This window comes from Pyrgilauda ruficollis, unplaced genomic scaffold (assembly GCF_017590135.1).
Source record: "Pyrgilauda ruficollis isolate IOZ18807 unplaced genomic scaffold, ASM1759013v1 scaffold4, whole genome shotgun sequence".
Lineage (NCBI taxonomy): Eukaryota > Metazoa > Chordata > Aves > Passeriformes > Passeridae > Pyrgilauda > Pyrgilauda ruficollis.
This window is the reverse complement of record NW_024525489.1, coordinates 22,329,621-22,347,420: the sequence shown is the minus strand read 5'-3', so window position 1 is coordinate 22,347,420 and position 17,800 is coordinate 22,329,621. Positions and strand designations below refer to the sequence as shown.

General features: G+C 38.9%; 1 protein-coding gene across 9 annotated transcripts in view; it reads left to right on the top strand.

The window, feature by feature from the left end:
- The window catches only part of EHBP1 (EH domain binding protein 1), a 205,350-nt gene that overhangs the window by 98,869 nt on the left and 88,681 nt on the right, over window positions 1–17,800 (top strand). For all 9 annotated transcript variants that reach the window (XM_041477088.1, XM_041477087.1, XM_041477089.1 and 6 more), the window contains exon 10: window positions 1,849–2,032. In XM_041477088.1, coding sequence (XP_041333022.1) covers window positions 1,849–2,032 — 184 coding nt within the window. The remainder of the gene's footprint in view (window positions 1–1,848; window positions 2,033–17,800) is intronic.

Below are 17,800 nucleotides of genomic sequence, written 5' to 3'. Positions count from 1 at the left end.
GTGTCTGAAGACAGCTGAGCTGGGCTGTCAGCTAAATTAGAGCTACTGACAGCTGGATGCATTCTCCACTCCAGCCTGAATACCTCCTTTTCCTCCTGCCTCCCATAGAAAACACCCTTCTGTTTCCATTTAACTTGTTCCTTTGGTCCCCTTTAGTTTTTATTGTGCTGGTGGCTTTGCACTTGATGGGCAGCAAAGTGGGAGCACCTGAAAGTTGCCTTCAGTCAACAAATGAGTTATTTTAGTGTTAGTCTTTCCTTTTGCTTCAGGAGTTGGATGTCTTTTTCTGTAAGGAACAGAAGCAGCAGATTCTTAGAAAGATCTGGAGATTTTATGCCTGATTTTCACTTATGTGCTTTGGTAAATGTTGACTTTCAAAAGTAGATTTCTGTGGTGTGGGTTATTAATTGCTTGCTTTTTCTCAGTGAAAACAGGATTACTGTAAATTGCATTAAAATAAAGTCTAAAGTTTGTCTGTGAGACTGAAAGATGTTTTTATACTACAAGTATAAAGGAAGGAGAGAAATTTCATGTTGTGTGGAAGGCAACTGGATGAATAGTTGGTTTTTACTGCTGTTGTAGTTCTTAAAAATAGTGTGTACTAGCTCCTGACTCTTATCCTGAGAGGGAATTTGTGAATGGATCTGGCTAGGTAGACTTTTATTTAATGCATTAGTGTTTCCATCCAGAGTTGAATTCTAAGGGACTTCAAGGGACTGAGGTTATTTGTTGTTGTTGGTTATACTGCATATAATAACTGTCTGCAGATAGATTGTTGGGAATCATAGTTTGAGATGTGTGATAAATATATGTTGCAGGGGAAAGAGGGACTAGAAAAGAATAAATTACTGCACCGATTTCATAACTAACTGTCCAATTTTGGATTGCAAAATATGAAAAGCAAATAATTAATAATTAAATAATTCAACAAAGATTCCCTTAAGTATCCTTAGCAGGATACAAAGCTGCTGTAGAAGAAGCCATTATTTGATATATTATTGATTGATTGGTATTTGGTGTATCAAGCTAACATAAAATTTGGCAGAATTTGGTTGTGGAGGTTTTTACTTAGGGTGGTACAAATGCAGACTTGGAACATGGACACCCGAGTTAACGATAATTCTTTGGACTGCATTTACTTGGTGGAAGATGTTTGCACTGTAACATTCTCAAATAAGGTTTAGTTATAAAAACCACTATCCAAATAGACAGGTGATGCCTACTGGTGTCTGCAGAGAGATATGTGCAAGTCAGATGTGGTTTTCTTCCTCTGTTCTCTTACCTAAGGTGTTTTCTTAAAATGGTGTGGTGCCTGTAAACTACAGAGTTTGAAATACTCTGGAGGCTGAATGTGTCCCCATGGAGGCCAAACTTCCCAAAACTGGACAGCCAAGAGTGAGGCTTCTAAAACCCTCTTGGACCATGACTGTACCAGTGGCCTGATTCTTAATTGTTCTAATCAAGCTATCTTTATCCTGTTCATTAGAGTGTTAAACACCCAGCAGCTTCGCTCACATTCTTTGGTATTGATCTTGTCATAAAATCAGATCACTCTTTGATAGATGGAGAAGTATAATTGAAGAGTTAGCTTTATGCAGTTGATAAAACTTCTGCAATTTACAGGACTTTATAGAAATTGTGAAAACTGTGACTGAATAATGCAGTTTTAGCTGCTGTAACTCTCTTTTCAATTGTATGAAAATGTAGTATCTAAAAGTGTATAAAGGTAAAACACTCTTATGTGAGATAATAAAAGCATTTTAGTCATTGACTTTCCTAAGCAGGTCTTATTTTTGGATTTATTTCCAAGGAGATAGCCAAGAAATGTGTTTCCCTTCTTTTAATTAGATCAAATCCATTTTATGAACCAAAATCAAGCCCTGCTTTAATTAAAGTTGCTCTGCAAGAACCAGAGAAGAAGATGAAAAGAAAAGCTCCTGAACCCCCAAACCTCTTGCCAAAGACAGAGATGGGCATGGGTGAGAATATGTCAGCAATTCCTGCATCAAGGGACCTTTCTTCCTCTCCTAAGGTAAGCTTTTCATACCAAAATTTTGTCTTTGTTCATAACAGTACCTTTCTGTGCATTGTAAACATCCTGTTTATTTCTGCTGGCATCTTAAAAGCTTTGCCAGGGCTTAATAAGGTGTTGGCTTGTCGCTCTTCACTTGGTTCATAGGGAGGATGCAACAGTAGGAGCTGGTATTTTTTCTTTAAGGATTCAGTGAAAACAGTAATAGTTGAAACTGCAGTTTCAAAGAAAAGAGTCTTCTAGTAACCAGTGTTACAGGACAGCTGGATATGCCATGGAGAAGGAGGAAAATCACATTGAACAGTGCTTTGACCTGATCTATTTTAATGCTCTTAAGCCTTGCCCCTGTTGAAGAGTCTGTCTCCACATTTCTGTCATAAATCTGTGTTTTAAAAGCTTAGTACTGTATATTTGTATTGGGATTTATATATGTATATTCCAAAGCTATGTTGAAGTAATTAAAAAAAAAAAAAAAAAAGGAGAGTCTACTTGAAATCAGGTTAGCTGTTTATTAGGAATGTGCAGACTAAGGATACTTACATATGCACATCCATTTGTTTTTCAAGGAAAAAATAGAGTTAATTTCAGTGGAAGAGCTAATGTGAGGTGTGGGTGTTTTATTTCTACAACAGCCAGCTTCTGTCAGTGTGGATGTCAGCTCCAGTGTTTCAGCAGTTAACACCACTTGTGCTTTTTCTTTAAACAAAATAAGCATTTAATAGTAGAAGTTAATGGACCTTTCTTAGAAATGAATGTCATACATTGTTTTAAAGGCAGGAAGATGAGGACAGAATGCCTCCCTTCCAGTGTGTCTTGCCCAATGGATGCACATTATCATCTGGTTTGCCTTGAATCAGAGCTGCTGTACTTCAGTTTCAGAATTGAGGGAAGCTACTTGTCATACTTATCATTTCATTGTGCAACTACTCAGCCAGATTGCTTACATGTCCTTGTCCACTCAGGCTCTGATCTTGTTGTCATTTTACCACTCACTCAGGCTAAAGAGTACAAGACCAGAAATCTAATCTCTGTCTGCTCACTGCAAAACAAAACAGTGGAGTGAGACTACAAGTACACTTCACAAGTTATTCTTCATATGCAAAACAGAAGCAGGGATACATGAAATCAAGGCACAGCAGTTTTATAATGCTCTGAAATGGGATTCAGTCCTTTTAGCTGGAGTTTCTGTTTGAGTTTCTGCATGAAAAGTGACACATTATTTGATTTCTGATGGAGTCTGACTCTTGGGTCAAAGCAAAATGGCCAAAGCAAACCTTTCTGGCACTACCAAGGCTGTGAAGAGACATCTGTGTAGATTTTTATCAGATTGCTTGGTGGAAATTGTGTTCCCCTTGCTCATTGTTTGAGAGGTGTGTTTTTTACAGATATACATCCGAGGAAATGTGTCTCTCTGCTTCATGCAGATGTCTTTGCTGTGGACATATGTCTTTGCTGTGTTGAAAGAACATGTTACTACCGAGCTTGGTTGTTGTAGTTTTTGTCTGCCCTAGATGAAGCTTTGGAGTGTCTGAGAGGTGGAATTGGTGTAGAAAAGATTCAGGATGGAACTTGCTGAGAAGACTGTGCTGTTATGGACAGTCAGGTAGTTCCTGCTTTTCTGTGTGGTGTTACTTGGTGAATATTTTTGTGCCTGCCTGCTTGCAGCCCACCTTTCTGTCCCTGACCCTGAGGCACAGCTGAGATCAGCAGAGGTCCACGTGCTGAAACACTGATTTCCATTAGGGCTGGGAGGGAAGGTGGAGCTCAGTGCTCACATGTTCTTTTATAGGAAAGGTTTAATTAATTTTTTAACAGCATTTTGGAGGATAGGAGACATTAGAGAAGGCTCCAAAGCAGATGTAGTGTCCTGGTTCATTATATTACAGTGGAAAGTTTTGGTGAGTGGGTGTGTTAAAATATTGTACGGTCACTTGCAATGCAGAAAGCTTTCTGTAAGCATAGTCTTTTTTCTGTGCTTGAATTGTTTTGCAATCAAATCAAAAGCACTTTACTTGGAATGCTTCTTGAAATTTGGAAAAGTACTGGCATTTAAAAGAAAAGAAACCGTTTTCTCACAGAACAGTACAAAATAGTGCCCAGGTGGGACTTGGAGTGTTGGCACAAATGACTTGTTTATTGCTCAATAATAGAGAAAATCTTTAGCAGCTCTGGAAAAACTTCCATCCAAAGGTATAGGCACTATACAAACATGAACTTAGTACATGCCCTTATGTAAGGGAATAGTCCTATAGAGGTAAACCTAGGTAAAGGGAGGTTAAATCATGTGTTTTAGTCAGTGTTTTGTCCAAGTTTGCTGTGCACAGAAAGTTTTGGGAGTAATACCAGAGGCTAAGTGGTTTCAGCAGGTTCAATGCCCTTTCTTGGTTGTTGTAGTAGGAAATGCCTGTGGAGCAGAAATGCTAATCTTTAAACTACACAAACACAGCATTAATATTAGAATTTCAGAGTTTAAAGAAAAATATTCCAAAAACTCCTCTGCAAATCTCTGACAGAGTATTTGTTGCTCATTTTTCCTTCACATGCTAGTGGCATTCATTACATTGGCTGAATCCAAAAAACACAAATGCTGTCATTGTCATCTACACACCAACACGTTTATTGAGTCAGTTACCTGTAGTAGCAAACCCTTTCCAAGCCTCTTCAGTGTTTTCCCCTTGAGCAGGCCCTTTTGATACTTGGAGATCCTCTGTCAGCTGTACCGGTGAGGAAGGGTCAGTTATCTGTCTTAGATAAGACAGCGTTTAACACTCCATGAAGGTCCAGCTCTTCAGCCCACAGAATTAGCTCAGTATTTGCCATATCTGAGTTTGGAGGAAGTTGTGCTTTAAAATTTTTTTTATCTATTCACACTTCCTAAAGGAATATCTTCATTCTCTCCTGTCTTGTGTATCTCCTCCAAATTAATCTGAGTCATCAGAGAGAGCTTACAATGCAGAGTCTGAGATCTGGAGTTACTCCACAGTTAATCATCTCAAATGACTTGAAAACTATGGTATGCTGACTCTATTTAGGTGAGTCTGACAAAGTGCAAAGCTGTAATTAAGCTCTTCAGTCATCAAACTGCTACAGTGCTGTCAAGCTCAGCAGCGCTGAAGCCTTGTTGGGCTTGTTACTGTCGTACATCTGTGACTGCTCTTTACGTGGTTTGGATAACCAGGTTCTGCCTTTCACAGAGGTGATAGAGACTTTACATTTCCCCCACTTGTTGACTTTGTGGGAAAAAAATGTGATCTCAGGCTCCAAATGTGGTATCAGACCAGTACATAGCATGTATATCAGTGTTCATCATTTCTTTAGCTTATTATAAAATATACATATGAACTTCAGCAGGGTGAAGTCTCAGCCAGTTTCAGATTTCTTCTCTTCTCTGCATTATGTTGAATTTATTTGAAAGAAGATCAGTCCCAGAGCTGGCACCTGTATCTTATGGTAGAGGAGCTAAAGCAATCTGTCTCTGCACAATCAAGGATTTTATTGTCTTTATGAGAATGAAGGGACAGGAATGCTACTGAATTTATGTAGGAGGTAAAAAATTATTTACTAGGGAGGAGGAAACAGGTAAGCATTCTCAGCCATGGAGTTATCTTTAAATGTTAGAAGAAAATATTTCTTGCACTGGATTGTCGTTTACTCATTGACTCCTTTGAAGGATAGCCTATGCCTTTCACTTTCAGCAAGCAGTTCTGAGAGAGGCTTTTCTTGGGATTTGGTGTATTCAGTTTATTGCCAGACTTCAGCCAAAGCTCATGTTGATGCCTCATGAATCCATCAGGTTTCTGCCATTACCATTAACCTACTGAAAGTAAACAGGTAGGTTATATTTGGTGAATCCATCTTGGTCTCACATCCTTTCTCTGATCTTCAGGGTCTGGAAGCCTTTGTTGGTTAAACACATTCCTTACAGAGTAACTGCTGCAGGCTGATGAGCCAGCCTGGGATTTGGGAGCTCTCAGAGCTCCATCTCACAGCTGCTTGCCCAGAATCTCCCGGTAAATGAGACTGCTGCACTCCATCCTGGGGATAGATCTTTCTCTGGCAATACATGATTATATGAACAGACATAAAATTGATATCAGACCACAAGATGCTTTTGGAAGTTTACCTTGAATGGATTTTTAGTAATGCCTTGCAACTGATGAAAGTGTATGACACCAGGAGAGGATGATAAATCACCTTTAGATTGTCATTGTTGTATACACCATTCTGGCCTTTATGAAGGTCACGGTGTTGCTGGTAGTCATGAAAACACAGGAATTGGTTTTGGTGCTTTTAGACAAGAACTTGTGATGGCCTTTTAAGTCAGTGGAAGAGGAGAATACACATTCACATAGCAGTCCAAAATCAATAGTACCATCTCCGTTTGTCACCATCATTGTTAAAGCTCTCTCTGTCTCTCATTTTAAAACTAAAATTAATTGTTTTGCATGCCAAGTAATAATCTGCTCTCTCATGCCAGACAAGCTGGCTGATTTAAGCTATAATGAAACATTTACAGGAAATACAGAATCATTTTCTGCATGACATGTAGTAATCAGTCTCCATCCAGTATCCCTGGTAATCTGCTGTGTATCTGCAATGCTTCAGGATGTTCAGGCTGTCCAGAAAGATTTCTGCCTGACAGGCAGTTTGTCCTTCAAGCAGCAAAGGAGGTACAAATTACTTCCTTATGAAAGAAGAGAAATTCCCAGATACTTCTCAAGGGAACAAGAAGGAACCTGTAATTTTTTTTCTCCTTCTCATTCATTCTAAGCCAGAATAAATGCTTAGAGAACAAAACAGGTGGGTTTAGTGGAACAGGGAGAAGTGGCAGATTCCCTCACAACTTCCAAGATATCAGAGATCCTAAAGTCTCCAGGTGCTTGTTTTCTCCACTTTTATTTACCTCAAGATTATCAACCTTGTGTGACCAAACAGTAGGAAGACTTCATCCTAAAACACAGGTGCAGTAATGCAGCTGAGTGGAGGAATGACAGTAAATTCCACATGGGAGATGAAGATCTCTCACTGTCTCTTGGTATCAAAAGTATCTCCAGTTGTCCATTCACATAAGCACTTCCCAGCTCTCTGGAGATCTTCTTCAATAATTATGCTCCTTTTCAGCTTCACATTTGCTGCAAAGGAATTGTACAGCTCCTTCTCATGAGGTCTTTGTCACTCTTTGTAGACAGATAGTTCAAGCCCAAGGAAGACCTGGAAGGTACTGGATTGAATTGGAGGATGTCTACTGTAATGGAAAAAAAAAAAAAAAAAGGCACTCTAAGAAAATCAGCCTTTACATGCAGTCCAAAGACATTTTTTCTTTTAATAGGAAGAAGAACAAGCTGCACACATAATACGAACAGAGAGACAGTGAGATAATCATATGGAGCATAGGCAAGTCATTCAACTTGCTGCTTTTCAAGTGTTAAAGAGTAAAAGAGGCTCCATTTTTTAATCCAATACTTAAGCAATTCCTTATTGCTGTTTTCATGAGTTTTAAGTGGTGTTTGTGAACTTGACTATGTTGCCCTCATATTATTCCCATGACTAGTGCCAACAGGAACCCACTGTTGGACATCAAGACTGTAGAGGAAACCAAGCCCTTCCATGTTCTGCGTGTTTCTGCCCTTCTGGCTGAGGTATCTTGTGCCCATGCTGTCAAAAAATTTAGGTGCTTCTCTATAGTCACATTATCTCTAAGAGAGATGCTTCCTTCAGAATTTGAGGGTTAAAACCCTCAACAATTTGCCCAAATGTTCTGTAGCAGGAGTTTTGCCCAGGACTGGAGGCAGAGCTCAGCTGCTTCCATCTTCAGCCCCTTACTTCTCTCTTTGTCCCAGAAACTGGAGTATTACCTGGGTGGAATGGATGGATCCTCACATGGTGGCTCATGCCACACTGTGTGTTCTGCTCTGCAGGGAGCCAGTCCAGGCTGTGTGCTGAACCAAGGGCCAGCAAAAGGCACTGCCTTCTGTGACAATTGAGTGCTGTCCAGGAGCAGTGAATGGGATCCTTCTCTCTGTCATGAATTCCTTATGTATGGTGCTAAGCTGATCTCTTGAACCAGATTTTGGACTGTGGTGGTTTGTTTGTTGTTGGAGTTTTTTCTCAAGTTCACAGCTGGATCGAGCCCAGATAAATTAGCAGAGCTGTTGGCTTGACCGTAGTGCCATGCAGCTGACAGGGTGCTCTTCTGTGTCACATGAACTGTCCTAAAACAAACAGTTCTCTGTAAGGTCAGGTCTTAGGTATTTCACACTGAGGACTCAAAAGCATTATCTTACAGTAATCTGGAGGTGGATTTTTTGTGAACCTCTGATTTTATTCAAATATGTATATGCTGTTATACAAAAGGTATTAATAAAAATGTATTTGTAACCATAATCTTTGAACACTTGATTTGGCAACTTTAAGTGCTGCTACTTATGTGTTTGACTGCTTCTTCTTTTGGTCCTTATTAGTAGTGGGGATGCAGAGAACAGGTCTCCAGGGCTGTTCTGGAAAAAATATTTTTAATTGCAAATTAATATACATAATGTTCAGGTTGATAAATGCTTGACTGCTTCTGTCATTTTCATGATTACTCTTTAAGGTATTTGTGCATTACTGGTGCAACGTAGTTCCTACTGAAATGGATGGAAACTTTGTCAGTGCCTGCAGCAGTTCTGGGTTGCACCAGTTACCACTTCTGCAAAATGTCTGTGCAAGTAAGGTTTGGTAACCGCACCAACATTGTGACATTGCAGGCCTCACTTTTCATATTTTAAATTTAAACTTACATTTACAAATTATACATCTCAGATTTGTTGTCATAAAATACTACTTCACAGGTTGTGGAAAAGGTGCACTGAGATTTCTGGAGTGCTGCAGTTCCTAAGTATCAGTGCTTCCATGGCAGTGTTTGGTTTCCCTCCCAGAGGACAAGGGAATTAGGCACAGCCACTGGCTGGACAGCCTGAGCAGTCCTGGCCTGCCCAACCATCTGAATGACAGCTGCATTGGGCCAGCTCTAGTGAGATCTAGGCCAGCTTCTAAGAGAGGAGAGGTGTCATCGGAAAACCCTTACCTCCAGTGAGAGCCTTTTATTTTATTCTATTTCCTGTGAGTTATTTGCCTTCACTTCTCCATCAGAAGGGAGCTGTGGGGAGGCAGGCAGATGGCCCAAGGCCATGGGCTCCTGATGTAGGTGCTGGAGGATCACCTTCCTTTGGTTTGTGACCTGGAGGGCTTTGATTTTAATGCTGGGCTTCACAGACTCATGTCTAGTTCAAGCTTTGCTCTTTAAAAGGTAGAAGAAAGAAGGAACATTTCTCCTCTCCTAAGACCTTTTTCAACCGTCATCAAAACAAGAATCCTCAAAATCTTTGCAACAAAAAATTGGAAAAAATCTATCCTTTTTCTGTACAGTTTTGATACCTTATTATCAGGCTCCTTAACAAGACCCACACAAGCAGAGTAGAGGACAGCTTTTCAAATAAAAACTTAATTCTTTCCAATGTTCCCTTGCACCTAACAAGGACCTCAACACAATTTGTAGAAGTTGGCATTGTAGAATTTAACTTTCAGCTGTTACCTTGACATAGGGCTGGTTTAGATAAAGTCCTGGGTGCTCTCTCCACCATCCATGGCCCATCCATGGCCCCTGGTGCAGCTCTCAGTGAAAGGAGCACATTAACAATGTGCCTGGTTCTCTGCTTGCCTGAGGGATGGGTTTGGTTCATCGTGGTTGGCAAGCACCTCAAATTGGAAATTAGTGTGCATGAATAAATATTCCTTTGCTTCTGTCATGATGAGTTATGAACATATTACAAAAATAATTATCTTCCCTTCATAAATCAGTCTGATAGTTAACTTTGGTTTGCTTACTAATTCACTGTTCCTGCTAAATGTTCTCTGGTTTGGGTCAGATACTTAAGCATAGGAATAAATCACCGCTCTAAGCCAGAATGCTTTTTGTTGCTGGGAAAGAAAAATAAGTCAAAAACCAAAATAGATGACATTTGTGAGCAAATCGACAGTGCAGTGATGGCCCTGAAATGAGGTGTTTGTATTAGCTGTTCTACCCTGCTTTTAGAGTATTTTTAGATAGAATTGTGCCTAATTTATTTAAAATTGTGATCACCCTTAACTTAAGGTGGGCAGGTTAGTGAAACATATTTGTGAAGCTAGATATACTCAGAGGTAAAATCCAGGAGAAAAAGGGAATCATACGTGCCAGAAGCCTGAGGGCTTTCACAAGCCTTGGGGCACGTGAAACGCTCAAGTATTTTATGTGTATGTTGCACTCATACCCACCAGCAAATGCAAGTGAGGCACAAACCTTTTTAAAAGGAGAGCAAATCAAGCCAGTTAGAAGGAAGATGTTGTATTCCTGAGTTGCAAGGAGAAATATGTTGCCAATTCATACTGCACCAGAGCTCTGGTGACAAGGGGCTGCATAATAAAGCGAGTCCTTGTGCGATAGTGCCGGCACACTAGCTGCATGTTCTACAAGAGCATTTTTTAGCCATGTTCAACAGTGTGCCTGCTATCGCTCCTCCATTTGTTGAATTCAGGATGACCTTTGCATGAATAAAGTCAAATAGGATTAAGGCAGGAATTTTCAACAATGGGAAAGAGCAACAGATGTAGCCGACTTTGAACGTGGGAGGATTGTTGATGCACGGTTGCCTAAAGGGAGTGTCTGTGGTGACAAAAAAAGGGGGGGAAAACCCAACAATTTCCTAAAATATTAACTGCATAAAAGAAAAGAAAATAAATAGAAAACAATCCAAAGGAACTGAGTGATTCTGGTTTTTATTGGCATCGAGCTGAAGGCAGGGTTTTTTGATTCACTGCCTGCTTTTAAATCTATTTCTCTCTATTCTTTCAGCAGCAGAACTCTGTTCTCTGCAACTGTCACTATATGAGCTGTCTGAGGGGTTTGTGGCATGTACCATATTTTTAGTTTCACATTTTTTCTGAGTTGTTTTCAAGAAAACAAAAATTGAGTATGCAGGAAAAAAAAAAAGATGTTGTTTTGGTGGAGAATGAGCCATTTGAATACAAAATCCAGATCCTGCTAATGTTTTATGGTTTGATTTGTCCTGTGCAGAAGAATATAGATGGATCTCAAGTGAATATACTTCAGGCACTCTGTACAGAGACTCTGAATAAAGGGGAAAAGAAGGTTAAAAATATATTTAAAGCAAGAACCCTTTCTGATACAACTTAAGTAGTTTTATGTGTAATTAGATATACCAAATTTGTTTTTATCTCAATAAAAAGAGGGCATGCAAATGTGTTTTACTTAGTTTCATTATTGACAAGAGCTGTTTTGCAGTTTAGCAGATAATTGTGTTAAGCCTTGAATGCTACTTCATAGTTTGTAGTAATGAGCAATGCACAGAATTTAGATATCGTTCATATGTCTAATTCAGACAAATCAGCTTTGAAAGGCATGTGTAGGAAAAGCTTTTAAAATGTGAATGAAATCATGTGCTCTAGCTCAATGAAAGGGATTTAAAGGAGCTAGCTAGAAACTAAAGCCATTAAGGAAATCACCTTGTAAATGTTACGAAAAATATTGGTGAGCTTAGTATATTAGCTCAACTTGAATATTTAAAAGCTTGATTAAACACTCACTGATTAAATGCTTACACCACTTTAAAGAGAGCTATGGTGTTGAGAGGGCAGTCTCTCACAAGGGAATAATCATTTGGATTCAGAGGATGTAGCATGGTCAAACATCTTCTAATACTTGTTATCCTGCCTCTCCCCATATTCCTTTAGAGCAGAGCTTGCTGGGGTGAGCTGTGTGTTCCCACTCACAGATGCTGTGCCATAGGATACTCAGTAGTTGTAACACATCTCCCATCCCCAAAATAAGGAATATTTCAACAGACACAAACAAACAAACAAACACCCCCTCCCCCCAAACAAATAAAACCAAAACAAAAAAATTACACACGCACACACACCCCTCCCGCCCCAGGATGGAATATCTTGAAGAAAACAGCTCTCCAGGTACGGGAGACTAATTTGTGACTAATGACTAATTTTTTTTACCTTGATTAAGGTCCTTGTGATGTTTAATTTTGAGACTAGGAGCAATTTCATATGCATGCCTGGAATCTTTAGCACCAAGAGCACATCACTGTTGCTTGCATGGCATGGATTAAAGCCCACTGTGGCTGTAAAAAGTCATCTTTATTTCCCTGTGGGCTCAGTGTGGGGACCAACATTAAGCTCACAGATGTGTACACAAGTGCTCAAATTGTGCCTGCACAACTGGGGCAGAGGCTGTCACAGGCATGCAGCAGAACCAGAGAAATACATTTTGAAAGAACTTCTGGATGCTGACTGTTACATGCCTGGATTTTTGTAGGCATTCTTGAGACTTAATGCAGAGTCCACTGAAGGCAGGGAGAAGTTGAGGTCCTTTAGTTGCCCCTCAGTTGTGTTCCAGAGCAGTGAAATCTTTGCACCCAAGATTCCACGAATGGGAACTGAGGCAGGTTAGAGTTGTTTCTAACCCCTTTGTTGTCTTTTGGATGTTGGAAGGGTGAGCCACAAGGAAGAGTACAGTCTCCTTTTCTTTGGCAGGCCAGCTAAAATCTTCATTCTCCCTCACTTCATCAACACCTTTGAGACAAGGAACTGTAATCTTAAAGCCTTGCAGGGGTCATGTTTCTTGTCTTGCTTCAATGCAAATATATCCTTAGAATCCAACTCAGCCAAACAACCTTTAAAATATCCTAAAATGTTATACCACCACAAATAATTATAAATAAGAGAAGTGTTCTATTTTTGTATTTTTTTTCCAATTATCTGCCTTGTATTTTATGCTTCTTGAGCATAATGAAAGTAATTTTTACTTAAAAAACACATAGTCAGAATGTGTTTCTGTTACTTCAAGTAAGCTTGGGGTGTTTTTTTATATATTGAGAGAGTGTATATTTTATTTCTGTATGTATATATAGATACATTAAAGTTATATGTGTTATATGTATATCTTTATAACAATATATGAATTTGTATACATATATACATTTATATGTAACAAATATATGTTTATTATCTACATTCAGGCTTTCTAGAAAGTGAATTCAGACACCAATTCGATACAGATGGCTTAACAGATCATAATTCAAGTGTTTTATTCTACAATCTGCTTCATAATTCAACCATATTCCATAACACCATGAGCCCTTTTCTTAACATTGCCAAGGTGCTCTTAGGAACTCTGTGAAAAGCTTTGTTTTTATCACTGTAAAGCAATGCTGCAGAATTGATGCTTTTCTGAAGTGCTCTCCTGGCCCTCTGTGCTATTGGTAAGTCATCTGTCATGGTTGTCGTTGACAGCAGTGACTCAGTAACATAATGGGATTCAGTCTTTTATTGAGACATGGGTGTGTAGATCAGAACCCAGTCAATAGGCTTACATATAAAAAAACATGGCAAATCAAGTATTGTTGCAATGCTCAATGTGGTTATAGCTGTAACCACAACTTTTCCACTCTACCTAAAATATTATCACTAGGATTTAAAAAAGGAAAAAAAAAATTGCTTTTGAGGGATTTTCAGGGATGGAGTTTTCTCTGGAAAAGTGTTTAACTATTTTTACATTCCTTTATAGCAACAAGATTAGACTTTTAAAAAAAAGATGTTTGGGGTTTTGCCTGCTAGAATTAGGTTTTCTTTTAGGACAGTGTCCTTTTTTGTGTTTACATGCTTAACATTGTTTTCAAATGTAGGACCAGAATGTGGCATAGGTGTGAGTAATAGGGAATAGTAGAAGATAATTCCAATGAGAGCCTCCACATTTTTGAAATGTTCTTCCATTTCTGGTCTCATTGGCTACATAAGTGATTGATTTAAAATCACAATCTGTCTTTTTTGCAAGCATTTAGAGAATCATGGAACCCATACAACACATGGGACATTACAGGGTTTGCTTCAGAGCACTTTCTTATCTTTTGGAAAAGTGTTTCCTTCCTTTTTTTGGAGGAAGCCAGTACTGTGACTAGTCCCCATACAAATGAAATGTATTGCTCTGGATTTTGGGTACTGTATAGATTTCTGCGTTTTGGGGTTTTTTGAGCACAGATGAAGTGTAATTGGTCCTTTATCACCTCGGTCTCATTTTCTCTGACAGTTGCTCTGCCAGCCTTTTGTGGCCAATACAGAAGAAAAAGAACAAAGAAAGCAAGATCATGCAGTGGGCCTATTTTCTGACCAGATTTTAGCAATTTCACATCCTTAAACTCCTTAACATTGTCCTTGCTTCTGTCCCTGCATGACTAATGGACTCTGTGTGGATCCTCAAACAGATGATCTAAATGACACTGGAAAATGCATATCTGCTTGGAACTATTTGAGAAATAGATTCACATTTAAAAAAAAAAAAGTTTAAAATGGGTTATTTTCATATTTATTGAGCAAAAGGAGAGTGAGAGAGATCAAATCCTACTACAGTCTCATTTTGTTTTGTCCTTCTCAACTTTAAAGATTCTTTTAAAAATTGGTGATGAGTATGGCTGTGAGTTGTAGGTTCAGATTCCATAAGAATTGACCTCTTTTTGTAGTCAAGTTAGTTACAAATATGCTTCTTCTGTCTGACTTAGGACATAAACTACCTCTGTGGTGTTCCATAATGTAGGGACAGAGATAGCATTCCTTAGTCTGCTTGGAGCTTCTTGGTTTGACTTCTGCTCTGAAGAATCTTCTAAACAGCCAGGCTCTACCAGCTGCAAAAGAGGTTTTGGGAGAGCAGTGAGACCCACCTTGCCTACTTGAACTCCTCTTTTGAGAGTCCAGTGCCCTTCCCTTCCTGCTTCCTCCCACCCACTCCCAGACTTGCAGAAGGGATTGTTAAGTACCAGCACCTAGCACTGCCAAGGTTTTACGAACAGGAGAAAATAAAAATAATTGCTAAATGACTTTTTATTATTTACATGTGGTAAGGAAAAAAACTTCTGTGAATGTAACTCATTGAGAAGCTAAACTATGACTAAAGCAACGTACACACTATATATTTATCAACTTGTCATTCTCCCACTGGAGCTTCAGCACTTCTGTTTGAGTACTCTGTAAGTTTTATTGTAACTGCAGGAAAAACTGCTCTTTGAACTCCCCTCCTGTACAACTTTAAAGGTAAGGCAGGTGTTAATCAAATGATGTTGCTGTGCTTGTTTCCCAGTCATGTCTTGACTGATGCTTCTGCTGCTGAGTGTTGCCTAGAAGTTAAAAGCTTGTGTTTTTAAGATGATGGGTCCTGCACCTTTGAATAATTTTTAGAAGCTCATGTAGCTTGGAACTAACGCTCAGTATTGGAACAAACTTTGTAGATGCCATTGGAAGCTTATTTAGAGCAGTTGGCTTTTATAAATTTACCACCAAAGTTTGGAAATTGCAGCTAGTTTGTTGTGTTACCAGAGCTTTCACTTTACATTAACTTTCTCTTCCCTTTATTCTCCCCATTTCAAAGTCTGTCATAATCATTTAATCTCCCATTATGCAATTAGATATGTTGCTACACATTTATTAGCAAACTTACTGTCAGACTAGTAGTAATGCTCTAATTTACACTTCCCAAAGCATGGAAATTCCTGTGTAGGAATGAAGGCTCCCTTCTTTTCCCTCCTCCACCTATCCCGAGGTGCTTGTGCAGTGAAAAGTATTGCAGGAGACTTGAGATGTGTGAGTGATAAGTGCTCAACATGTTGTAAGAGCTGGACATGATCAGACATGTTAAAGATGATGTATGAGGCTCAAGTGTGAGTTTTCTGCATTTGTGCTGGTTGAAGATTTATCCTGTGTTGCTCGTTTGGTCTTCTCTGATAAATCTCATCTCATCCCCCTGTGCAAGAAAGATCACTTGATACCTTCCCCTGATGCTCCTTCTAATAATTGACTGAAAGACTGAAGTCTGCTGGTGCAGTCCTTCTGTCCGGGTGTTCCCTAGTTCTGCCTGCAGATGGGTGTTTGGAATCACAAGCAGCTCACACCCAGCATGTTAATCATCACATCATCTGGGGACCAATAGAGAACCTGGCAGTAATGCTTAATTTTAATTAACACACCGTCTAAGTCCAAAAGGCACTTGAAATGTAACACTTTCTTCCATTTGTGGAAGCTCAATCCTCTTGAGGATTTTAATCCAATGGACGTTAATGTATTGGGGATCCAGTGATGTCATCTGCCTGTCGCTGGAAGTTAATGACATTTAATACATGGATTAATGATTGGAACAGTGAGTGTTGAAAGACCAGGAAGTCATGAATCCATATCTCTGATACTGCCTTAGAAATACAGACTCCAATCAGAAATGCCTATGGAATTGTGGAGTTGTCTGTTCAGGAAAACCCATCAGGCCATTATCTGGGTCCTATGCTCTGTAACTGTACTATGCACAGTACAGGTGTAGTAGTGCATGCTAAAACCCTGTCTGGTTCTTCACATACCCTGTTGTGGCAGTACCCTTCTTTTCTCTCTTAGCTTGGAATACTCCATATATGTATGAGCTGCAAAATTTGTTCCTTGAATCAAAATCAGCATTTTGTCTCAAATCTTTTAATATTACAATATTTGCCATGTGACCCTTTGCTCAAAGTGTTTATTTTTTTTGTTCTACATTGAATTAATGAAAAAAGCTGTCTCTGTGGACAGTGTACTAATACTTAATTCAAAATTTTATGGAGTAGATCCTAGGGATCATTTAGGAGTTTTACATGTGTTTAAAAAAATGAAACCCAGAAGATCTGACTGCTGTGCATTGCTGTAACACCCCTGGAACGTGGCTAACGCCCAATTACTGCATGCTTAGACTTGGATGGGAATTACAATTGAGCTGTAAAATATTTTGACAGTTTCCAACAGTTGTGTGGTTATTAGCCAGGCATCATAAGAGAATGAAATTCAGTGATTTGATTAGGTTTGTATCATGATCTGCTTAAACAAGGACTTTCAACATAAACATGTAGTGTAAAGTGTTAATCAGAGGCAGTATTTAATTATTACCAGCTTTTCTGGAGTTCTGCAGGCGAGAATTCCTCTCTCCCAAAGATTTTGATTTCTTAAATGAGACTTGCCATACCTTTATGCTTCAGCTTTTCATTTACAAGCTTTTACTTGTTGAGTGCTAAAAGCATAACCACACCAAATTTAATTTGTCGCATGAAAATTATGTGTGTATTTTTCAAGAGGATAGATTTGACAGTGTTGAAGCTAGAAAAGCTTCTGTTAATTACATATTATAAAACAAAAAGGATATTTTCATTTAACATGCATTTCTCCTTTTAGCTGAACAAGTCCTAGCAATTAGCAAATTTGAATAATGTAAGCATTCCTGGAAAAATATATGTTAAACCGAGTGGCACTTGAATTGCTGTTACTTTTACATGTATTTTTATTTTGAAATTAAACTAATAAAGCAAAAATATTCAAACTGCATGCAAATTAAGCTCCAGATTGTGCCAGTCTTGTTATGTTCATTAAGCCATTGAATCCTTGAGTAGTGGCTGTTATTCCATGGGGACTGTTCACAGAATAAGGTACTATTCAGAGAGGTAAAGATAACAATCTGCCTTCACACTGCTTAAATAATGCTCATTCTGTTGGGCAACTAAAGCAAGAATATTCAAGCCTGTCATTCCTTAATTTTTCACTTGCTTTATTTAGTAATGCTTTTTTGTTTTCTGTGCTGCTTATGAGTGGTGCTTGAGAGTGAAGCATTCTGTTTCTGGTAGAGAAGGCTTTTTCAAGTGTTGTCATCCTGTTTTTTCTTTA